The sequence below is a fragment of the Schistocerca serialis genome, chromosome 3 (assembly GCF_023864345.2).
Source record: "Schistocerca serialis cubense isolate TAMUIC-IGC-003099 chromosome 3, iqSchSeri2.2, whole genome shotgun sequence".
Lineage (NCBI taxonomy): Eukaryota > Metazoa > Arthropoda > Insecta > Orthoptera > Acrididae > Schistocerca > Schistocerca serialis.
In genome coordinates, this window is record NC_064640.1 from 8,583,952 (window position 1) to 8,605,824 (window position 21,873).

Here is a 21,873-nt window from a genome sequence, read left to right on the forward strand (position 1 = left end):
TGGAATGATAGTTGGAGCTAGACACATGGGATATCTCATTTTGGAAATCGTTATGGAATTCAATATTCTGAAATCCACAGTGTCTAGAGTGTGTTGAGAATACCAAATATCCAGCATTACCTCTCACCATGGACAATGCAATGGCTGACGGCCTTCACTTAATGACAGAGCAGTGGTGTTTGCATGGAGCTGCCAGTGCTAACAGAGAAGCAACACTGTATGAAATAACCACAGCAATCAAAGTGAGATGTACGACAAATGCATCCATTAGGAAAGTGCAGTGAAATTTGGTATTAATGAGCTATGGCAGCAGATGACTGACATTAGTGCCTTTGTTAACCAGCCTCTCCTGAGCTTGTGACCTTATTGGTTGGACTACATCTACATCTACATTTATACTCCGCAAGCCACCCAACGGTGTGTGGCGGATGGCACTTTACGTGCCACTGTCATTACCTCCCTTTCCTGTTCCAGTCGCGTATGGTTCGCAGGAAGAACGACTGTCTGAAAGCCTCCGTACACGCTCGAATCTCTCTAATTTTACATTTGTGATCTCCTCGGGAGGTATAAGTAGGGGGAAGCAATATATTCGATACCTCATCCAGAAACGCACCCTCTCGAAACCTGGCGAGCAAGCTACACCGCGATGCAGAGCGCCTCTCTTGCAGAGTCTGCCACTTGAGTTTGTGAAACATCTCCGTAACGCTATCATGGTTACCAAATAACCCTGTGACGAAACACGCCGCTCTTCTTTGGATCTTCTCTATCTCCTCCGTCAACCCGATCTGGTACGGATCCCACACTGACGAGCAATACTCAAGTATAAGTCGAACGAGTGTTTTGTAAGCCACCTCCTTTGTTGATGGACTACATTTTCTAAGGACTCTCCCAATGAATCTCGACCTGGTACCCGCCTTACCAACAATTAATTTTATATGATCATTCCACTTCAAATCGTTCCGCACGCATACTCCCAGATATTTTACAGAAGTAACTGCTATCAGTGTTTGTTCCGCTGACATATAATCATACAATAAAGGATCCTTCTTTCTATGTATGTATGTATGTATGTATGTAGATGACAGGAAAACTGGATCCTGGTCAGATGAATCTTGATTTCAGTCGGTAAGAGCTGATGGTAGGGTACGAGTGTGGCACAAAAACTCAGGCTGACAACAAGGCACTGTGCAGCTGGTGGTAGCTCTATAATGGTGTGGGCTGTGTTTACATGGAATTGACTGACTCCTCTGGTCCAGATAAGCTGATCATTGTCTGGAAATGGTTATGTTTGGCTACTTGGAGAGCATTTGCAGCTATTTAGGGACTTCATGTTCCCAAACAATGATGTCATGTCACCAACACACAATTGTTCACAATTAGTTTGAACAACATTCTGGACAATTCGAGTGAATGGTTTGGTCACCAAGGCCATCCAACATGAATCCCATTGAACATTTATGGGTTATAATCGAGAGGTCAGTTCGTGCACAAAATCCTGCATCAGCAACACTTTCACAGTTATGGATGGCAACAAAAACAACATGGCTCAATATTTCTGCAGGGGATGTCCAATGACTTGAGTCCATGCCACTTAAAATTGCTGCACTACACTGGGAAAAAGGTGGTCTGACATGATATTATTAGATATCTCATGAGTTTTGTCACCTCAGTGTAGGTAGCAGTTAATTGAAACAGGGGGAAGGAATACGGCAGAAGACAAATGGGTAGCTTTGAGAGATGAAATAGTGAAGGTAGCAGAGGATCAAATAGGTAAAAAGACAAGGCCTAGTAGGTACCCTTGAATATCACAGGAGATATTGAATTTAATTGATGAAAGGAGAAAAATGTGAAAATGCAGCAAATAAAGCAGGTGAAAGGGAATACATAGATCTAAAAAATTGACACTGACAGAAAACACAAAATGGTTAAGCAGGAATGGCTAGAGGAAGATGCAAATCTATAGGAGCATGTGCAACTAGAGGAAAAATCGATACTGCCTATAAGAAAATTTATGAGACCCTTGGAGAAAAGAAAAGTATCTGTATGAACACCAAGAGTTGAAATGAAAAACCAATGCTAAGTGAGGAAGGAGAAGCTGAAAGGTGGAAGGAATATGTAGAGGGCCTGTACAAGGGAAATGAAAATGAAGCCAATATTGTAGAAAGGGAAGAAGCAGTATATGAGAGGGGAGATATTTGACAGAGCACTTAAAGACCCAAGTTGCCACGAGATCCAGCAAGTAAAAGACATTCCGTCAGAACTACTTATACCTTTGGGAGTCAGCCATGAGAAGACTCTTCAACCCAATGTGCAAGATGTACGAGACAGTAAAATACCTACAGATTTAAAAAAAGAATGAAATAATTCCAATACCAAAGACAGTAGGTGCTGACAGATGTGAATATTACCAAACTATCAGTTTGATAAGTTATGTTTGCAAAACACTAACACAAATTATTAACAAAAGAATGGAAAAACTGGTGGAAGCTGACCTTGGGGAACATGAGTTTGGTTTCTGGAGAAATGGTGAAACATGTGAGGAATTCTGACCCTACGTCTTGTCTTAGAAGATATGTTAAAGAAAGGCAAACCTAAATTTACAGTATGGGTAGATTTAGATAAAGATTTTGACTTTGTTGACTGAAACACACTCTTTGAAATTCTAAAACCAGCAAGGTTAAAATACATGGAGCAAAAAGTTATATACAACTTGTAAGGAAACCAGATGGGAGTTATGAGAGGTAAAGGGCATGAAAGGGACACAGTGGTTGAGAAGGGAGTGAGCCAGGGTTGTAGCCTGTGTCCAGTGTTATTCAATCTCTACAGTGAGCAAACAATATCAGAAACCAAGGAGAAACTTGGAACAGTAATTTAAGTTCACAGAGAAGAAATAAAATCTTCAAGATTTGCTGATGACATCATAATTCTTTCAGAGACAGTAAAAAATTTGAAAGAGCATTTGAACGGAATGGAATGGATAGTGTAGTGATAAGATGAACATTAACAGAAGCAGCTCAAGGGTGATGACGTGTAATCATATTAAATCTGTTTATTCTGAGAGTATTGTGTTAGGAAATGAGGCACTGAAAGTAGTAGAAGGGTTTTGCTGTTTAGGCAGTAAAATAATCAGTGATGGACAAAGTTGAGAGGATATAAAACACAGACTAACTATAGCATGGAAAGAATTTCTGGAGAGGAGGGCTTTGTTAACACTCAATGCAGATTTGTGTATTTAGAAGTCTTCTGAAGGTATGAGGGTCATTCAATAAGTAATGCCCCACAGTTGTTTTTTTTTTCTCAGAACATATTTATTGTTAAGAGACTGCCTACATTACACTTGTCCATCCTCTGTTGGAATATTGCTGCACAGTGTGGGATCCTTACCAGATGGGATTGACAGAGGACATCAAAAAAGTGCAAAGAAGGGCAGCTCATTTCGTGTTATGGTGCAATAGGGGTGAGAGTGTCACTGCTATGATACGCGAGTTGGAATGTCAGTCACTGAAACAAAGGTGCTTTTCTTTACGGCGAGATCTATTTACGAAATTTCAATCACCAACTTTCTCTTCCGAATGTGAAAATATTTTGTTGACACCCACTTACATAGGAAGAAATGATCATCATAATAAAATAAAAGAAATCAGAGCTCAAACAGAAAGATTTAGGTGTTCCTTTTTCCCACCCACCATTCAAGAGTGGAATGGTGGAGAAGTAGTATAAAAATGGTTTGATGAACCCTCTGCCAGGCACTTAAGAGTGAACTGCAGAGTAACCATGTAGATGTACATGTAGAAGAGTGAGAATTTGGTGATGACATACATCAACATGTCTTGTCCTGTTTTCCTACATAGTCTCCATCACGTTCTATGGTCATACATCAACATAGAGGAAGAGAATGTATTCCCTGCAAGTAAAAGCTCTTGTCCTGTAGGTGTATCCATGTTTTCACTGTGTGACTGACACTCTCATCATCTTCAAAGAGTTTTCCCCATGTTGTCAAAATGCTCCAATGTTTTAGATGAAATGGCCTTTCTTTGAATCTTGGGGCCCACTGTGAGCAGTCGTAGAACTTATCGTGAGCACCTCTTTGAATATCTGAGAGTCTCGATTATTGCAGATGCACTTCCAATGCTGACCAACAACTGTAGAGCCAATTGTCGATTTGTGATGCACCAGTCGGCATGAGTAATGGCATCCACACAATTAGCATGTATGGAGCAGTGGCTGTGACAGGATGTCTGGAGCATGGCTGATCATGGAGCTCTGTTTCTGCATTTTCTGAAGCTGTAACTTTCTTTGCCCATCAAACAACTGTAATCCTATCAACTGCAGAATCACCATACTCCACACACAAATGTTTATAGAGGTTCACCACAGTTTCTTTTTCTGCACACAAGAATTCAATAATAGCATGCTGCTTGTAATGTGAGTTGTATGCAGACACCATTATGATGCTGCACTATGGCTCTGCAAGAACAGTTTGAAACTTCACCTGCACACAGAACAAACATCAAATGTGAAGCACCAACAAGGACATTAGTTTATGTATATTGATGGCTTTTTAAAGAAAATGTGGGGCATTATTTAGTGAACGACCCCCATAGGCTGGAGTGTAGCCTTGCAGGGAAGTGAAACATGGGCAATAAGCAGCATAAAGAAGAGAATAGAAGGTTTTGAAATGTGGTGTTAAAGAAGAATGCTGAAGAATAGATGGGTAGATTGTGTAACTAATGAAGAAGTACTGAATGTAATTGTGGCGAAAAGAAATTTGTGGCATAACGACTAAAAGATGGGATCGGCCAACAGGACACATTCTGAGATATCAAGAATTCATCAGTTAATTATTGGAGGGAAATGTGGGTAGTAAAAATTGTACAGGGAGGTCAAGGATGATGCAGTCAGCAGGTTTAAGTGCATGGAGGTTGCAGTAGTTTTTTGGAGATGAGGAGGCTTGTGCAGGATAGAATACAGTGGAGAGCTGCATCAGATCAGTCTTTGGACTAAAGACAACAACAACAGCCAGTCAAGAGCCACCCTTTGTTACAATAGTAATTCTGACAATGTACTAAAAACAAATCCATAACCATAGTCAAAAGATTTTCCATTGTGTGTGGACACATGAAAGCATTACCTTGTATCACAGAACTACAGTTTATATTTACAAAATGATGAATTTCAATTTTTCATTTTGACAGTATGTCCTCATGGAATTTGTTATAAAGGAAAAATGTGCTGCTGAAATTCATCCCAGAGTTCAATTTCAATATTGGAGATGTGTGTATGGGCTCCAGCAATGGTAGAAGGTTGATGAGACACTTCAAAGACGAGTCTGGTCCACAAGAAGGAAAGCTTGGGTTATCGAAAAGATTGTACCCACTGGGTCCAGTGCTTATTGACTGAAGACCACAAAGTTGAGAGAAGAACCTTCAACCAAAGTCTTTTCCACAGATTTCAAAATGGAGGTGACAGTGTTTAGATGAGTGATGTGACAGGGAATGAAAGCTGGTTCCCTCATTAAGGAACTGAAACACACACAGGGATTCAACTGAATCAAAATAAAGTAAAATAAGTGAAATAAGAAGAACTGCTGTTGCTAGTGAAATTCGGAGATTATCTGACCAGCATAGCATAGATCTTCAGCAATTACAATTACTTAGTCAAAATACTAGTTCTGCTTTACTGTATTAACCGGTCAGTGAGTTATGTCTCTTTTGTTGAAGCAGTTTAGATGGTATCTAAGAACTGAGGTCCTGTAATGAAAGGACCTGTTTGCATACACTTGTTTGACAAACCTGAGAAGTTTATTGCAATTCATCGAAACACTTTAAAATAATATCAGAGTGGTTTCTACAACAAAGTCACTGTTAGTTCCTTTCCATTTTCTTGTCAAAAATGAGCTGGTGCTCTGTGTCTAAGTTCATTAAGAAAAGGGGCAGTTATTGATAATTTATAAGTGAATACTGTTCCTATGTTTTCTATCACAAATTAAATATTTTTGTCATTGATAGATAACCCTTAGCACCAAGTTATTGTGGTGATCAGGAAAATTCATTTTTCAGAGTAAAATATGACTCTAAAACTATTGCGTTTGGTGATATATCTCATCACTATTGGCACTGTATGTAAGACACCTTTGAATTATTTAGAAGGAAAGAAACATGTGAGCAATTTGGCATGAACTTCATATAAAGGAGGATACTGATGCAGACATTTTCCTTGCATAATTGCATATTGACAGACTGACTAGGAAGACATGCTGGATCAAAACACACTACTCTTTTTCCTTGGGGTAAATATCTTTTTCTGTGTCTATATTTATATTTCTTGTGCATTAAACTCCCACATAAATACTGTATTAAAACCTTAATATTGTCCCTTGAAGGTTTCCTGCTGAACTTGGGGGGGGAAGGGTGGGGAGCACATAGATGTATTACGCAAAAAGATGCAGATTTTCCTCAGGCACAGAACTGCAGAAGTTGGGTATGATAAATTTCTCAGGACAATGCACTATGGAGTTATGTTCCCACATCTATCCTTCTCAATTCACACATGGGCAAGTGCCCAAGTTAGCTACTTAAAAGAATATTCAAAATTCAGAAAAGAGCAGCAAGATGTATAGCAAGAATACCACCTACGCAAACTTGTAGAAAAACTTTTGTACTCCATAATATTATGATAGTGCAGTCACTGTGTATATGTCAAAATATTAAAGAAATGCATGACCACGCAACTAGAGGAATGGAAAAGTATTACACAAGACAGATAAATCTCAAGCTGGCAAAGAGTGCTCCCAATGAAGCAAGCAAAAGGTTTTTTTCAACAAACAATCAAAGTCAGTTAAGGAAGTAAAGCAAATATGTTTATTTAAAAAATGTTTAAAAGTATGTCATACAGAGAAATGTATGTACTAAAAGAGTGAGTATTAAATATGAAATTAAACACTAGCTGTTAAATTGTAATAGAAAATATGTAATAGCTTGCATGTACCTGCAAAATGTAACCCTGTTTCCTTTTCTGAACATTTATTTTAAAATAATGCACCCTATGCTCTCAGCTGAAAATTATCAGCTAGAGTACATGGACAGAGAATAAATAAATAAATGAAGTGATCAGTTGATGATTGGTAATAGGTACTGACTTGTTCCACTGATATTTCAGAAAGTAACTTTAAAGCAGTCTTTCATGTGAGGCAAAGACCTGTCAAAATGCTCTAGCCATCCTGCTTTGCTACAAGTCTACTTATCTTGGGTTGGCACTCAATGTGCTTACAGATACTGCACTGTTGATTGTTGAATATGGTACCTTCTATTTGAGTGACTTTTTATTTTTTTTATTTTTGGTGGGGTTTAAGGGCGCTCAACTACTGAGGTCATTAGCGCCCAGTCACTGTTGTTAGAGCACATGGAATCTAGTAAAACTCAAGGGGATGGGGGGGACACCAGAAGGACCTGACAAAGATGCAGATAAAATAAGTAAAAAGGTTAGATGTCTTTGGACAAGCCAGTCAAAGTTATAAAACGCAGAATACGAGCAGCTGCTCGAGCGTCATCAGCTAAAACATCTGGTAAAGCAGATGGCAGGGACAGGACAACACGAAATTGACCAAAACGGGGACACGACAATAAAACATGGCGCACTGTTAATGCCTGACCACAAGGGCACTGCGGGGCTGGGTCACCAGAGAGCAGGTAGCGGTGGCTAAACCGGCAATGCCCAATCCGCAACCTGGTCAGAAGGACCTCCTCTCGCCGAGATGGTCGGGAGGAGGTTGTCCAAGCAGTTGGGAGCGGTTTTACTGCCCGGAGCTTGTTTCCTTGGAGGGATGACCAAGCATCCCACCACAACGACACAAGCCTCTTAAATACATCCCCACGAACGTCAGATGACGGGACACAATGGGAGGCTGGCCGAGGCAGGAGACTGCAGCCTTGGCTGCAGTATCCGCAGCCTCATTCCCAGGCACTCCTACATGTCCGGGAACCCACAGAAAGCTGACAGGAGAACCATTATCAGCGAAAGAATGGAGGGACTGCTGTATCTGTTGAATCAAGGGATGGACCAGATAGGGAGCTCCAAGGCTCTGAAGAGCACTGAGTGAGTCAGAGCAGAGTACGTACGATGAATGGCGGTGGCGGCGGGCATACTGAGCGGCCTGATGGAGAGCAAAAAGCTCGGCCGTAAAGCTCGAACATTGGTCGAGGAGCCAGTATTTAAAGGTGGCGGCCCCGACGACAAAGGCACAGCCGACACCATCGTCAGTTTTGGACCCATCGGTGTAAATAAAGGTGTGACCGGCAAGTCGAGCACGAAGTTCGACAAACCGTGAGCAATACACTGCAGCCGGAGTACCCTCCTTCGGGAGTGAGCTGAGGTCGAGATAAATATGAACCGGAGCCTGGAGCCAAGGTGGTGACGGGCTCTCACCCTCTCTGAAGGTGGTAGGGAGGGCAAAATCCAATTGTCGAAGCAGGCGACGGAAGCGGACTCCGGGAGAAGGCAGGACAGACACATACAACCCGTACTGACGGTCGAGAGAATCGGCGAAGAAGGTCTGGTAAGAGGGGTGGTCGGGCATAGACAACAGCTGGCAGGCATACCGACACAGCAGTACGTCGCGCTGGTAGGTCAATGGTAATTCGGTAGCTTCAGCATAAAGACTCTCGACAGGACTAGTGTAGAAGGCTCCGGTCGCAAGACGTATCGCCCGATGGTGGACGGAGTTGAGCCGGCATAAGAGGGATGGCCGAACGGACGAGTAGACAAAGCTCCCATAATCCAGCTTCGATCGGACTATGGACCGATACAAGCGAAGCAGGACAGTGCGATCCGCTCCTCAAGATGAACCGTTAAGAACTCTGAGGACATTAAGGGAACGTGTACAACGGGCCGCCAAATAAGAGACATGTGGAGACCAACACAGTTTCCTGTCCAACGTGAGCCCTAGAAACTTAGTTGTTTCCACGAATGGGAGAACAATGGGACCGAGATGTAAGGATGGCGGAAGGAACGCTTTATATCGCCAAAAGTTGATACAAACCGTCTTCTCTTCAGAGAACCGGAAGCCATTTGCCACGCTCCATGAGTAGAGGCTGTCTAGACAACGCTGAATGCAGCGCTCCAGGAGGCATGTTCTCTGGGCACTGCAGTAGATCGCGAAGTCATCGACAAAGAGAGAGCCTGAGACATTAGGTGGAATGCAATCCATAATTGGATTGATCGCGATGGCAAAAAGGGCTACGTTCAAGACGGAGCCCTGAGGCACTCCGTTCTCCTGGAGGAAGACGTCGGACAATACAGAACCCACACGTACCCTAAACTTTCGATCCGTTAAAAAGGAATCAATAAAAAGGGGCAGGCGACTGCGTAGGCCCCACCTGTGCATAGTGCGGAGGATACCTCCTCTCCAACAGGTATCATAAGCCTTCTCCAAGTCGAAGAACATGGCTACCGTTTGGCGCCTTTGCAAAAAGTTGTTCATGATGAATGTCGACAAGGTCACAAGGTGGTCAACAGCGGAGCGGCGGCGACGAAAGCCGCATTGGACATTAGTAAGTAGCCGTCGAGATTCAAGAATCCAGACTAACCGAGCGTTAACCATGCGCTCCATCACCTTACAGACACAGCTTGTAAGAGAAATGGGGCGGTAACTAGAAGGAAGGTGTCTATCCTTCCCGGGTTTGGGTATAGGAACAACAACGGCGTCACGCCAACGCTTAGGGACCTGACCTTTGGTCCAGACGCGATTGTAGGTAGGAAGAAGGAAGCTTTTGCCCGCCGGAGAAAGGTGTGCCAGCATCTGAACGTGAATGGCATCTGGCCCCGGAGCAGAGGACCGGGACAGTGCAAGTGCACGTTCGAGTTCCCGCATAGTAATGGGGGCATTATAAGTTTCCAGATTCAGCGAGTGGAAGGAAGGTCGCCGAGCCTCTTCTGCCTCTTTCCTGGGAAGGAAGGCAGGGTGGTAATGGGCGGAGCTCGAAACCTCCGCGAAAAAGCGGCCAAAGGCGTTGGAGACATCCACAGGATCAACAAGGACCTCATTACCTGAGGTCAGGCCAGGTACCGAGGAGTGGGCCTTAATGCCCGACAGCCGGCGCAGGCCACCCCAAACGATAGAAGAGGGAGTAAAACTCTTAAAGGAGCTGGTGGAAGAGGCCCAACAAGCTTTTTTGCTGTCTTTGATGACTCGACGGCATTGCGCTCAGAGTCGTTTGTATTCAATACAATTCGCGAACGTAGGATGGCGGCGAAAAGTGCGTAAAGCACGTCGTTGAGCACGGATAGCGTCCCTACAAGCCTCGTTCCACCAGGGGACAGAAACGCGATGTGAAGAAGAGGTAGTACGAGGAATGGAACATTCGGCAGCATTGATGATAACAGCCGTGAGGTACTCGACCTGACTGTCACAACTGAGAAAATCGTGGTCCAAAAAGGTCGCCAGGGAGGAGTAAAGTCCCCAGTCAGCTTTCGGTATGCTCCAGCGTGAAGGACGTGGGGATGGGGTGTTGTGCAGGAGACGAACGACACAGGGGAAGTGGTCGCTCGAATAGGTGTCAGAAAGGACATACCACTCGAACCGACGGGCAAGAGTGGTAGAACAGATCGAGAGGTCCAAGTGGGAGTAGGTATGAGCAGAGTCCGAGAGGAAATTCGGGGCGCCGGTATTGAGGCAGACAAGATTGAGATGGTTGAAGACATCCGCCAAGAGTGAGCCTCTTTGACAGGATGCAGGAGAGCCCCAAAGGGGATGATGGGCATTGAAGTCGCCAAACAATAAAAACGGCGGGGGAAGCTGAACGATCAGGTGCATCATGTCAGCCCGACTAACAGCAGATGACGGTGGAGTGTAGATGGTACAAACTGAAAAAGTAAAAGCAGAAAGAGTAATACGGACAGCTATTGCTTGGAGTGGGGTGGTCAATGGGATGGGATGGTAATAGACATCGTCCCGAACAAGCAACATAACCCCACCATGAGCTGGGATACCGTCCACAGGGGTGAGGTCATACCGCTCCGAGGTATAGTGGGTAAAGGCAATACGGTCAGTCAGGCGCAACTTGGTTTCCTGGAGACCAAGGACGAGCTGACAGTGCAGGCGGAGGAGCAGTTGTAATTCCTTCCGATTAGATCGAATACCTCTTATGTTCCAATGTAACAAGGCCATCGCTAGTCAAAAAGTTGGGGGAACGAGACGGGGGAAGAGCTGGTCACCTCGACGGCCGCGGAGGGCCAGGTTGCGAGGGAATAACGCTACAACCGGCGGGAGGCGGATCCGGTTCCATCGAGTCGTCGCCACCTGCGGCCGCTGTCCCTGGTTGTGTAGGAGGGGCAGCATCATTTGCCGACGAGAGGCCAGCTGAGCACCCGGCAGCAGAGCGTCCCGGCGAAACTGAGGACGGCCGGGCGCAGAGACTCACGGATGGAACGTCAGACGAAACGCGCCAGGGTGGAGAGGGGGATAGAGACTTCTTCGTGGAGGCCTTCTTGGAAGGCCGAGGAGGCACAGGGATGGTGGGCTGGACCCGAAGGAGGTCCTCATGCACGGGGTCCGTTTTGGAACGCCGGACCTCGGAAGCTGGGGTCCGGAACGTTTCCCCGATGGACGCCTGAGAAGAGGATCGCTTCTCAGGTGGCGGGGGGAGAGGAGGAGGAGGAGGAAGGGTGGCCCCTGGGGCAGAGGGGGCGGGGGCCACGGGGGAGGAGGATTTGGAAGGGAGGGATTTGGGAGGCGGAGGCAGAGCCCCCTGATGGGCGGAGGAGGTGGAGGGGGGACGGGATAGGGGTGAGGATACCGCGGAAGGAGTGGACACAACTGAGGCAAACGAAGTGGTCAACGGCACGGGATGGAGGCGGTCATACTTCTTCCTGGCCTCAGAATAAGAGAGACGATCCAAAGTTTTGAGTTCTTGTATCTTCTTCTCCTTCTGATATGCGGGGCAGTCTGAGGATCTAGGCGAGTGGATGCCAGGACAATTAATGCACCGAGGTGGTGGGGTGCATGTATGTTCCTCACGAAGAGGACGTCCACAATCGCCACAAAGGGGCTCAGCCTCACACCGTGACGACATGTGCCCAAAGCGCAAACACCGAAAACAGCGCATAGGAGGCGGGACGTAAGGTCGCACGTCGCACCGGTAGCACATCACCTTTACCTTCTCCGGGAGAACGTCCCCCTCGAAGGCGAGGATAAAGGCCCCGGTGTCGATATGATGGTCTTTGGGGCCGCGCTGGACTCGCCGGACGAAATGCACGCCTCGGCGCTCCAGGTTGGCCCTGAGCTCCTCATCAGATTGTAGCAGGAGGTCACGATGAAAAATAACCCCCTGCGTCCTATTTAGTGCCAGATGCGGGACAATGGACACTGGGATGTCCCCTAGTCAGTCGCACGCCTGGAGCGCCGCCGACTGTGTGGCGGAGGTGGTCTTGATAAGAACGGACCCCGAGCGCATCTTGCTGAGAGCCTCGATTTCCCCGAAGATGTCCTCAATGTGCTGAACAAAGAACATGGGCTTGGAGGTGGCGAACGTCCCCCCATCGGTTCGAGAACAGACCAAATAGCGGGGGAAGTACTTTGCCCCAAGCCGGCGGGCCTGTCCCTCCTCCCAGGGAGTGGCCAAGGGGGAAAGGGCAGGAGAACCAGAACTAGAAATGGTACCTTTTCTTTTGAAAGACTCGGCCGCAGAGCGACCTGATACGTGTTGACGTTTCATCTGCGAAACGTCCGCCCCGATACCACCCACTCCGACCAGGGGCTCTCCCCACGGGCGCCACCCAGCCTCACCAAGGGCCACCTGGCAGGATGACCGTTGCCGGGAGTCCTGATGCCCCAAGGAGACGGGCATCTACTCCTTGGCCGACGTGAGGAGGGTGCAGCTCAGGTATCGGCAGTACGATCCCTGTGTTGTCAGGGGGCTACAACCTAGAGGGTACATGACGACCCCACCACAACGGGCTGGCTACCGTGCTGGATTTCTGGTGCCATGGAAAGTCCATCATGATCGCTGGTGCAGATGGGGACGCACTATGGGCGTAACTTGTACAACCCATCAGGCGTTTAGGCCCAATATGAGGAATAGTGGGTATGGTGAAAACGCCGGTGCAATGCTGAGTGCCAAGGTCTTAGTGCACTTAGGACCAGTGGTACACCATGTAAGGTGTCCTTCCCCAAAAGGCTCGTATTTCTGTAGAATTTTGAAAAATGGAGGTCAAACCCCAAGGGGGACCATCACATGGAAGGCCGAAATGGTTGAAACTCCTTTTAGTCGGCTCTTACGACAGGCAGGAATACCTCGGGCCTATTCTTACCCCGGACCCGCAGGGGGATTGAGTGAACTGAAGGAGGAGGTTGGGCTGTCATTACATTAACCCAAGTTGTGGTATGGTACATTTCTTGAGAGGCCATGACCCTTACCCTACACACCTGCATCGCTCTGGCCTTAGCCAACGTGATATATGTGAACGTGGGCAACATGGATCCCCAAACACATATCACTCAAATGTGGCACACAGAGGTTGCTCCACTGAACAATTTGAGGCAGGGAACCTGGGGTTGGAGAAGCCAGCTTAAGGAGATAAAAGGAATAAAATCACATTACTGTGTACTTTTTTATTTACGTTAGTTACAGTTAACTGCAAATTCCATCTTCGACACAATGAAGGTACCATTTGTACTGTATCTTAGAAAATGTGCTGAAACTGATAGTCATCAACCTCAATGCAAGCATGACATCAGCGAACAAGATTCTGTTGCACCCTCACAAATATCTTTGGTATGTTCTGAATCACATCACAGGCAGCCACAATTCTGGTAACTAATTTCATATGTTTATCCACTAGGGTCTCATACACAAGTAAATTTAGATATCCCCATAGGAAATAAAGAAGAGGATTCAGGTCAGGTGACTTTGCAGGCCATGGAATAGAACCTCCCTTTCCACTCCAGTGACCAGGAAATACAGTGCTGAAATGGTTACGGACATCCACACTGAAATGAGGTGGTGCAACATCATCTTTTATCCATGTCCTCTTACAAACAGCCAAGAGTACATTCTCCAACTCAGATGGAGCTCTTTGCACAAACCTCAAGTACAGGTGGCCATTCAGATGGACAGGTAGAAGATATGGCCAAATGAGATTGTCACCTACAATGCCGGCCTAGATATTCACAGCAAAATGTTCTCGATAGTGTGATGGCTTTCCTCATCCCACACATGGCTATCCCTGCTGTTCAAAATACCATCTTCATTAAATGAGGCTTCGTCAGTAAACAGTACAATTTAGAGGAAATCTGGTCAATGAATCCATTATCGAAGCAACCACTGACACAATGCGACTCTTGGTGCAACGTCAGTCACAAGCACTGCATGGACTTTTTGTGGGTGATGCGGGTGTAATTGTTGTTCGTGGAGTACTCACTACAGGCTAGTATGTACAGCACCCACTTCACATGCAATGCGATAAGTACTTCCAGTGGGGTCTGCTGCAATGTGTTCCAGCACCACCTCTTCAAAATCAGGCAATGGTCTTGCTGCGGTGGAAACACTTGTTCCCATCAGGTTACCAAAGTTAAGCACTGTTGGGCATACCTGGCACTGGGACGGGTCACCATCCATGCCGCCGTGCGCTGTTGCCATTTTTTGGGGTGCACACAGCCTCGTGATGCCAATCGAGGAATTACTCGACCGAATAGTGGCAGCACCGGTCAAAGGAAACCATCATAACGACCGGGAGAGTGGTGTCCTGACCACATGCCCCTCCTATCCACATCCTTAACTGAGGAGGACAAGGTGGTTGGATGGTTCCGATGGGCCACTTGTGGACTGAAGATGGAGTACTAGTGCTCTTCAAAATCAGGTGTGCGAGCAGTCTTCACGTTACCAGGTCCCTCGTTTCTTTCTTACAACGAACCAGTCTCCCGCATTCACCGGTTGAGAGAAATGAACACTCGTGATGATGGATGATGCCTGTTAGGAAATCATTCCCTATATAGCCTTTCCGCAGCAACAGCAATGTAACACACTTCCCTGTACACTAGGTACATGTCAGTGAGTTCTGCAGAACTGTACCGGTACTGCTCCATTGTATTGTATTTTACTTCTCTGAATAGCACTGAGTAATGAGGGGTCTGTCGCTGATTCACAGCATGTTCTCTCGTGGGACAAAGCAAATACAATGTAACAGGGCCACCTTATGGACAAGTAAAGTAAACAAAACCTGCATTATGACTTCCTAGTTATCAGGCTTTTCATCCCCTTGCTCCCTTGCAGGAAAAAAAAGAATGTACATGTAAATGAACAGCTCAGTACATGTAAACTTATATGCATGTTAATTGTATATGGAAGACAGTACTGCTAGACAAAGCAATTGACAAGTTTACTTCCATATTTCCTTAAGATGGCTTCTCCAGCCTCAGGTAACAATACTACAAGTAATACATACATGGAATTTAGAAATAAGTTATTAATAGAAATAAACAAATGATATTTCCTCTTTGTACAAGTAAAACAAGTAATTATTTAGCTCTTTGCATCATTATTTTCAATCATGTAAGTGTGTAACTTTTGATATAAGATGCAAACTGTAAAACATGTGAACTTTATAAAATTGTGCATAATCATACATATGCAGTATACTAAGATGTAAGTACACAAATACAGGTGGTCAACAGATAATAAGCACCCTTCAGGGAGACGAGGCTCGAGGTCACCTCCCGAGGCACCTCTCCTGCTTATGTCACGGTTAAGTGGAGGAAGCAATTGTAGTAGCAAATAGTACTGTCTACCTTACACACAAACCACGTAGAGTTAATGTCACAATAAACATACATATAGTAGTAGCTATAGTAGAATAAAATACGCTAATTCAGGTGGCACAGGCTCAAAGTTGTTACTGAAGCCCTCCCAGTCGAAATAGCTTGATAAAGGCACCAATTTTGCTATCAATCTTTCCTTTCATGTACCGTTTTCTTCTTAAGAATAAAGTCAAATTTGTTTTTTTCCCATTCCATTCCCAAGTTGTACTTCATGGATCTTTTGTTTTTTTCCTTTTTTAATTAACAATTGAATTATACAAAAGCAAGGAAAGTACTAAAACTCTGAAAATTGTCTTTTGTAGTAGTGAATGATCCACTATTATTACTAAGGTGATGGGTCACTCTGCAATGTTAATAAATAAATAAATAATAAAGATATTTTTGTGCAGATGAAAAGCGTTTCTATTTGTTTAATCGGTAACACAGCAGACAAATTTCCACAACCACCTAGCTACATCTGTAACATGTGTGGCACGGTTACTTCTCATTGTATTAGACATTAAGATTTCTTCTGTGCTGCATACATAGTCAATAGTTATACAGCGAAATCGCCACAAAGGGCAAGTCGACACACACTATTTCTGACAGGCACTTCAAAGTTTTGAGTAACTGTCACCTAGATGATGCTCACATACTGGAACCAAATATTGCTTCTATTACAGGTCAGATCTACCCACCAATAGTGATGTCAACCACCACAAGGACGCTTTAGAAATATTTTTTACTTTTGTCAACAAGATTGCAAATGAAAGATTGTTCTGCCAGTCACAGATAAATGGTGATGCATGACCACACTCAACTAGTTCCTACAATTTCACTTACGTGTATCCAGTAAAAGTTGTGCACATCCAGCAAAAGTTGTGATTTTCAGTGAATTATTCTTGAGTAGGGCATGCAGTTTCTTCAGCAGTAGGAGTCTTATCACAAGTGACATTGTATTCTGTGGATTCATGCAAATCCCCCCACCCAGCCGAGCCCTCCCTTTACCTTTTTAAAGGGATAATTTGTTTTCATGAAGCCTGGAAATATCTAGCATTCAATGCAGAAGGAAAAACTTATCTACATGTGGACATTTAGAATGATCTGTATGCAATATAAAGGGAGAAAAGCTGGAGACTATCAATACATGTGATAGCGTGTGCTCTGTGTACTGGTAAACAAGTAATACACAAAAGTTTTGTAGAACAGTAGTAATTTGGTGCCTGCAATTAACAGCATACCTTTAAGCCCACATTTCCCCCACTGTAATAATGTTTCCAAAAGATTAGAAATATTCTCTCTACATCCCAGAGTGAAAGAACTCCCACTGATAGTTAGACTATATCAAATATTCAAATAATTTCCCACTCTATATGGCACACTATACAAGTTTAATTACAACATCTTCATGAAACTGTACATTTTAGCCCAGCAGAGCTCAGAAAAAGTGATGAAAAAGTTTTTGAATAGAAACTTGGAGAAAAGTTAATGGTGAACAATGATGTAATTTCAGCACAGAATTCATGAATATACCCAGCAGGATTGGGTGGGGTGGGGGGGGGGGGGGGGGGTGCAGGAGTGGGGAAGGGAGGAGACATCGGGGTAGCTGTCTCCCTAAAGAACACTGCAAGACAGACAATCAGTTCAATATCAATTTGAAGAGAGCTGGAATGTCTAGCAAATGTGCCTAGAACCATTTGTCATGAAACTTTAAAACTATTTTGGTATTCACCATGAAAATGAATTGCTCCCCCTCCCTGTCTTAAATCATTTGTATGCTCATCCTGAAATTTATTATTTATTATTGCAAAGAGCTAGAGGGAGGATAAACTTAATAACAAAATTTACAAATATATTTAAATGATTAAGCCGGAGCAACTGAAGTCTAGTGAAGAAATTTCCAAAGTTGCAAATTTTGTGTTCAATTGCTGTGGGAATATAATAAGTAAAATAAACATTTAGCTAATTACTACAAATATTAGCTTATATTAATAATTCAATATAAGAGGCACATTTCCTTTATGCATTTTTGCTGCACTTGTGCAAGAGAGCAAAATTTAAATACTAAAGCAAAAATAAAAATATCTAATCACAACATAATTCAAGTAAAACAGAAGTACCATAGGAATCCATAATATTCATCAGATAGAAGGCAATTCTCAGAGGAGTTGGGTCGTTTTGGGAGAAGAGACCAAACTGCGAGGCCATCGGTCTCATCGGTTTAGGGAAGGACGGGGAAGGAAGTCAGCCGTGCCCTTTCAAAGGAACCATCCCGGCATTTGCCTGCAGCGATTTAGGGAAATGACGGAAAACCTAAATCGGGATGGCCGGACGCGGGATTGAACCATCGTCCTCCCGAATGCAAGTCCAGTGTGCTAACCACTGAATTCTCAGAAGACCTGCAGCTTTTGGGAATATTAAAAATTTTACTACAAACATGCAGTATTGTTGTTTTAATTCTATTATTGCTACAAATTGTTGCATGATTGTTCCTAGCTCTTGAAACACTTACCAATAATAGGCTATGAATAAAAGGGATGGTACATAAAGTGCCAAAATTAGTTTCTTCCAGTCCTTCAGCCACCAAGCCGCTAAACCCAATATTGCTGGACCCAAGGAATCAAATGCATTGATGACTATACCAGCCACAGCTCTGCGTTTTGGTCCCATGAGCTCCATACCTACATTTGAAAATAAAGATCAAAATATATTTACATTGTCATATCAGATTTGAAGTGCCAATTAGAAATATTGAACAAAAATGAGTTGTTATTTTCATCCATAATAAACTTCACTGGGGAATATAAGAACTGAGAAAGAGTGATTAATATACCCAAGCCTATCTGCAGGTTTTTATTGATCTTCTAGCATTAGAACAGTTGGTCTGTTGAGGTTTTGAAAGGTCATTTTTTAATGCTCACTGCAAGCACTTTTTGTGATGCTGAAAACCTTAGCATAGCTCGAGAACTTACCATTCAGTATTGTACAATATGAAATTCTGGAATTAAACTCAACAAACTACACCAGCCTTTTTCATTATAATGTAACTATGTCTAGCTAAATCTCCAATGGAAATAACAATTTGTTTGTGAATTTTAGCAGTTATGTGGTACAAAGCAGCCAAATCACCACAAGGATTTTTTATTAACAAGAGGAAGCAAGCAACATGTAAGCTGAAGGCCACTGCATCAGTGTCCCGAGTTACCCGCACTCACATCAAATGACAAGGACTCGAATATCGCACAAAAAACAGTGAACAAGGCAAATTGCAAGATAAATAGTCAATCATGGGTAAATACATCTGCTAATAAGTATACTAATGTGTTAAAACTCTTACACCACAATGTTCAATCTCTAGAAAATAAGTTATTTCAAGTTTGAATTAATAAATCGTGAACACTGGTTAGACAAAGACCAGATTATGTCAACTGTGATTCCGGGTTACAAGCTTGCCAGTTATTATTGTAGAAGCAATAGTAAATGTGGTGGAGCAGCTATTTTTGTAAAAGATTATTTAAAATTTACTGCAGTAGAAAATTATCAAAGCTTGGCAAGAGATAAAGCCATTGAGCTGTGTGTTGTTGATTTGACAGATGTTTATATTTTGGTTGTCATACTATATAGGTCTGGGGACTGGGAAATTTTCATTAAAAATTTTGAAAGGCTGCTAAATTTTATAAAGTGTGAGAGAAAGAAAGTGGTTATTTGTGGAGATGTAAATGTAGATTTTTTACAAGATTCGAATCATAGAAATGAAAAGTTAAATACAGTCAATAGTTTTGGTTTTAAACACACAGTCAATTCCCCAACTATAATTACTGCTGATAGTAAAACTGCAGTTGGCCAAGTTTTTATAAGACTATGTGACCTAAATTTTAGCACTAACGTTATAAATATGGGTTACAGTGACCATGAAGCTCAGCTCCTGTCTATTGAACAGCAATAAGACACTAAGTGTGGACCAAAAGCTAAAATAGTTGAAAAAAGAGACTTCAGTGATGACAACATTAGAGTGTTTAATTTTATGCTGTCAAGGGAAACATGGGGCTATGCCTTTAGTAAAACTGAAGTAAATAGCATGTTCGACGGTTTCCACAATGTATATTTTCACTACTTTCATATAGCGTTTCTAATGAAAAAAAGGAGGATTAAGATAGTAAAAAATAAATGTTGGGTAACAAAAGGCATTATAACTTCCAGTAGAAAGAAAAAAATTCTTCGCCATCTTATTAAGCACAGAAATACTACTCCAGAATTCAGAAATTATGTGAAAAAATACAACCAAATATTCAGCAAGGTAATAAAAGAAGCCAAAAAAACGAAAAATGATGAGTACATCTCAAATGCAAACAATAAAATGAAAGCTGTATGGAAGGTTATTAGAGCAGAAACTGGTACAGAACAGTCAACTTCACAAAATATCTCTCTTCAGATTGAAAATAACAGACACTCAGATCCAAAAGAGGTAGCTGAAAAGTTTAACATGTACTTTACTAATATAGCAAAGCAGTTAATCGAAAATCAGTATGACGATGGACCTACATGCCTACCAAATTATTTAAATGCTAGTGTTAAGTCTATGTTCCTTCAAACAATCACGGAAACAGAGGTGAAACAAATAATAAGGTCACTCAAAAACAAATATTCATGTGGACTGGATGGTGTGCCAGACTATGTCTTTAAAAAGTCATCTGATAATGTATTAAAACTTCTAATATATATATTAAACAACTCCTTATGAACTGGAATCTTTCCGAATAGCCTAAAAACAGCTAAAGTAACTCCACTGTTCCAAAAAGGGGACTCTGAAAATGTAAATAATTATCATCCAGTATCCCAACTCAGTGTTTTCTCCAAAATATTTGAGAACATTTTCTGCAATAGACTACTAATTCATTACTCTCAGAAAATCAACATGGATTCAGTAAATCAAAGTCTACAACAGCAGCAATGTATGAGTACATAGAAGCTGTGCTTAAAGCACTCAATGACAGAAAAGATGCTACTGGTATCTTTGTGGAACTTTCAAAAGCTTTCGACATAATTGACCATGACTTCCTCATTCACAAATTAGATCAAAAAGGTGTCCGAGGAATCCCAAATCAGTGGATAAGATCTTACCTAGAAAACAGGCAGCAAGTGGTGGTTTTAAGGCATGATGACATTTCAGTACAAGGAAATATTATCACAACAACACATGTCTCCAGTAAATCAACAATAAGTGCCGCAAGGTTCTGTCCTAGGACCTCTATTGTTCCTCCTTTGCATTGATGATATAAATGACTTTTTTAAATTGGGAAAACTAATCTTATTTGCTGGTGACACCAGGATATTAATAACAGCTGCTGACTAAATCTCATTGGAAGTAGCAATAGATATTGTAATGTCCCAAATTACTAGCTGGTTTCAAAAAAATAAAATAATAATAAATAAAGAAAAAACTGTCTTTATGAATATCCACTCTTCTCCACATGTGCAAAACTTTGTTACAGTACCATTCCTTGAATATACGTTACTGAACTCTGTTACTGACACTAAGGTTCTAGGCCTATGGGTTCAAGATAATGTAAAATGGGACTGTCATATAAAAGAACTTGAGAAAAAAACTTTCAAAAGATTGTTATGCTCTGCGTGTGTTAAATAAAAGTGCAAGCTAGTCAACAGTTATTCAGGTGTATTATGCACACTTCCATGCACTACTTCGATATGGGCTAATCTTCTGGGGAAATTCAGCTACCAGCATAAAGATCTTTAGCATGCAGAAAAGAGCAATCAGGGCTATCTGCAACCTAAGAAAACTGGAAACATGTAGACCACATTTCATCCAGATGAAAATAATGAGCCTACTGAGCCTTTACATATATGAGTGTATCCTGTTCGCAAATGAGTATCTTTTAAACCAAACTGGACATCTTCAACAAAATAAGTATATACACAGTCACAACACAAGAAACACAAATAATAACCACATGTCACATTGTAGAACAGCACTGTACCAAAAACATGTATCACAGATAACAGTTCAGCTATATAACAGCCTACCCAGTGATTTAAAATTGCAGCAACATAAAAATAGCCTTGTA

General features: G+C 42.8%; 1 protein-coding gene across 1 annotated transcript in view; it reads right to left on the reverse strand.

Moving 5' to 3' along the window:
- Positions 1-21,873, reverse strand: part of LOC126469663 (organic cation transporter protein-like) — a 546,524-nt gene that overhangs the window by 48,726 nt on the left and 475,925 nt on the right. The window contains exon 7 of the mRNA XM_050096803.1: positions 18,303-18,471. Coding sequence (XP_049952760.1) covers positions 18,303-18,471 — 169 coding nt within the window. The remainder of the gene's footprint in view (positions 1-18,302; positions 18,472-21,873) is intronic.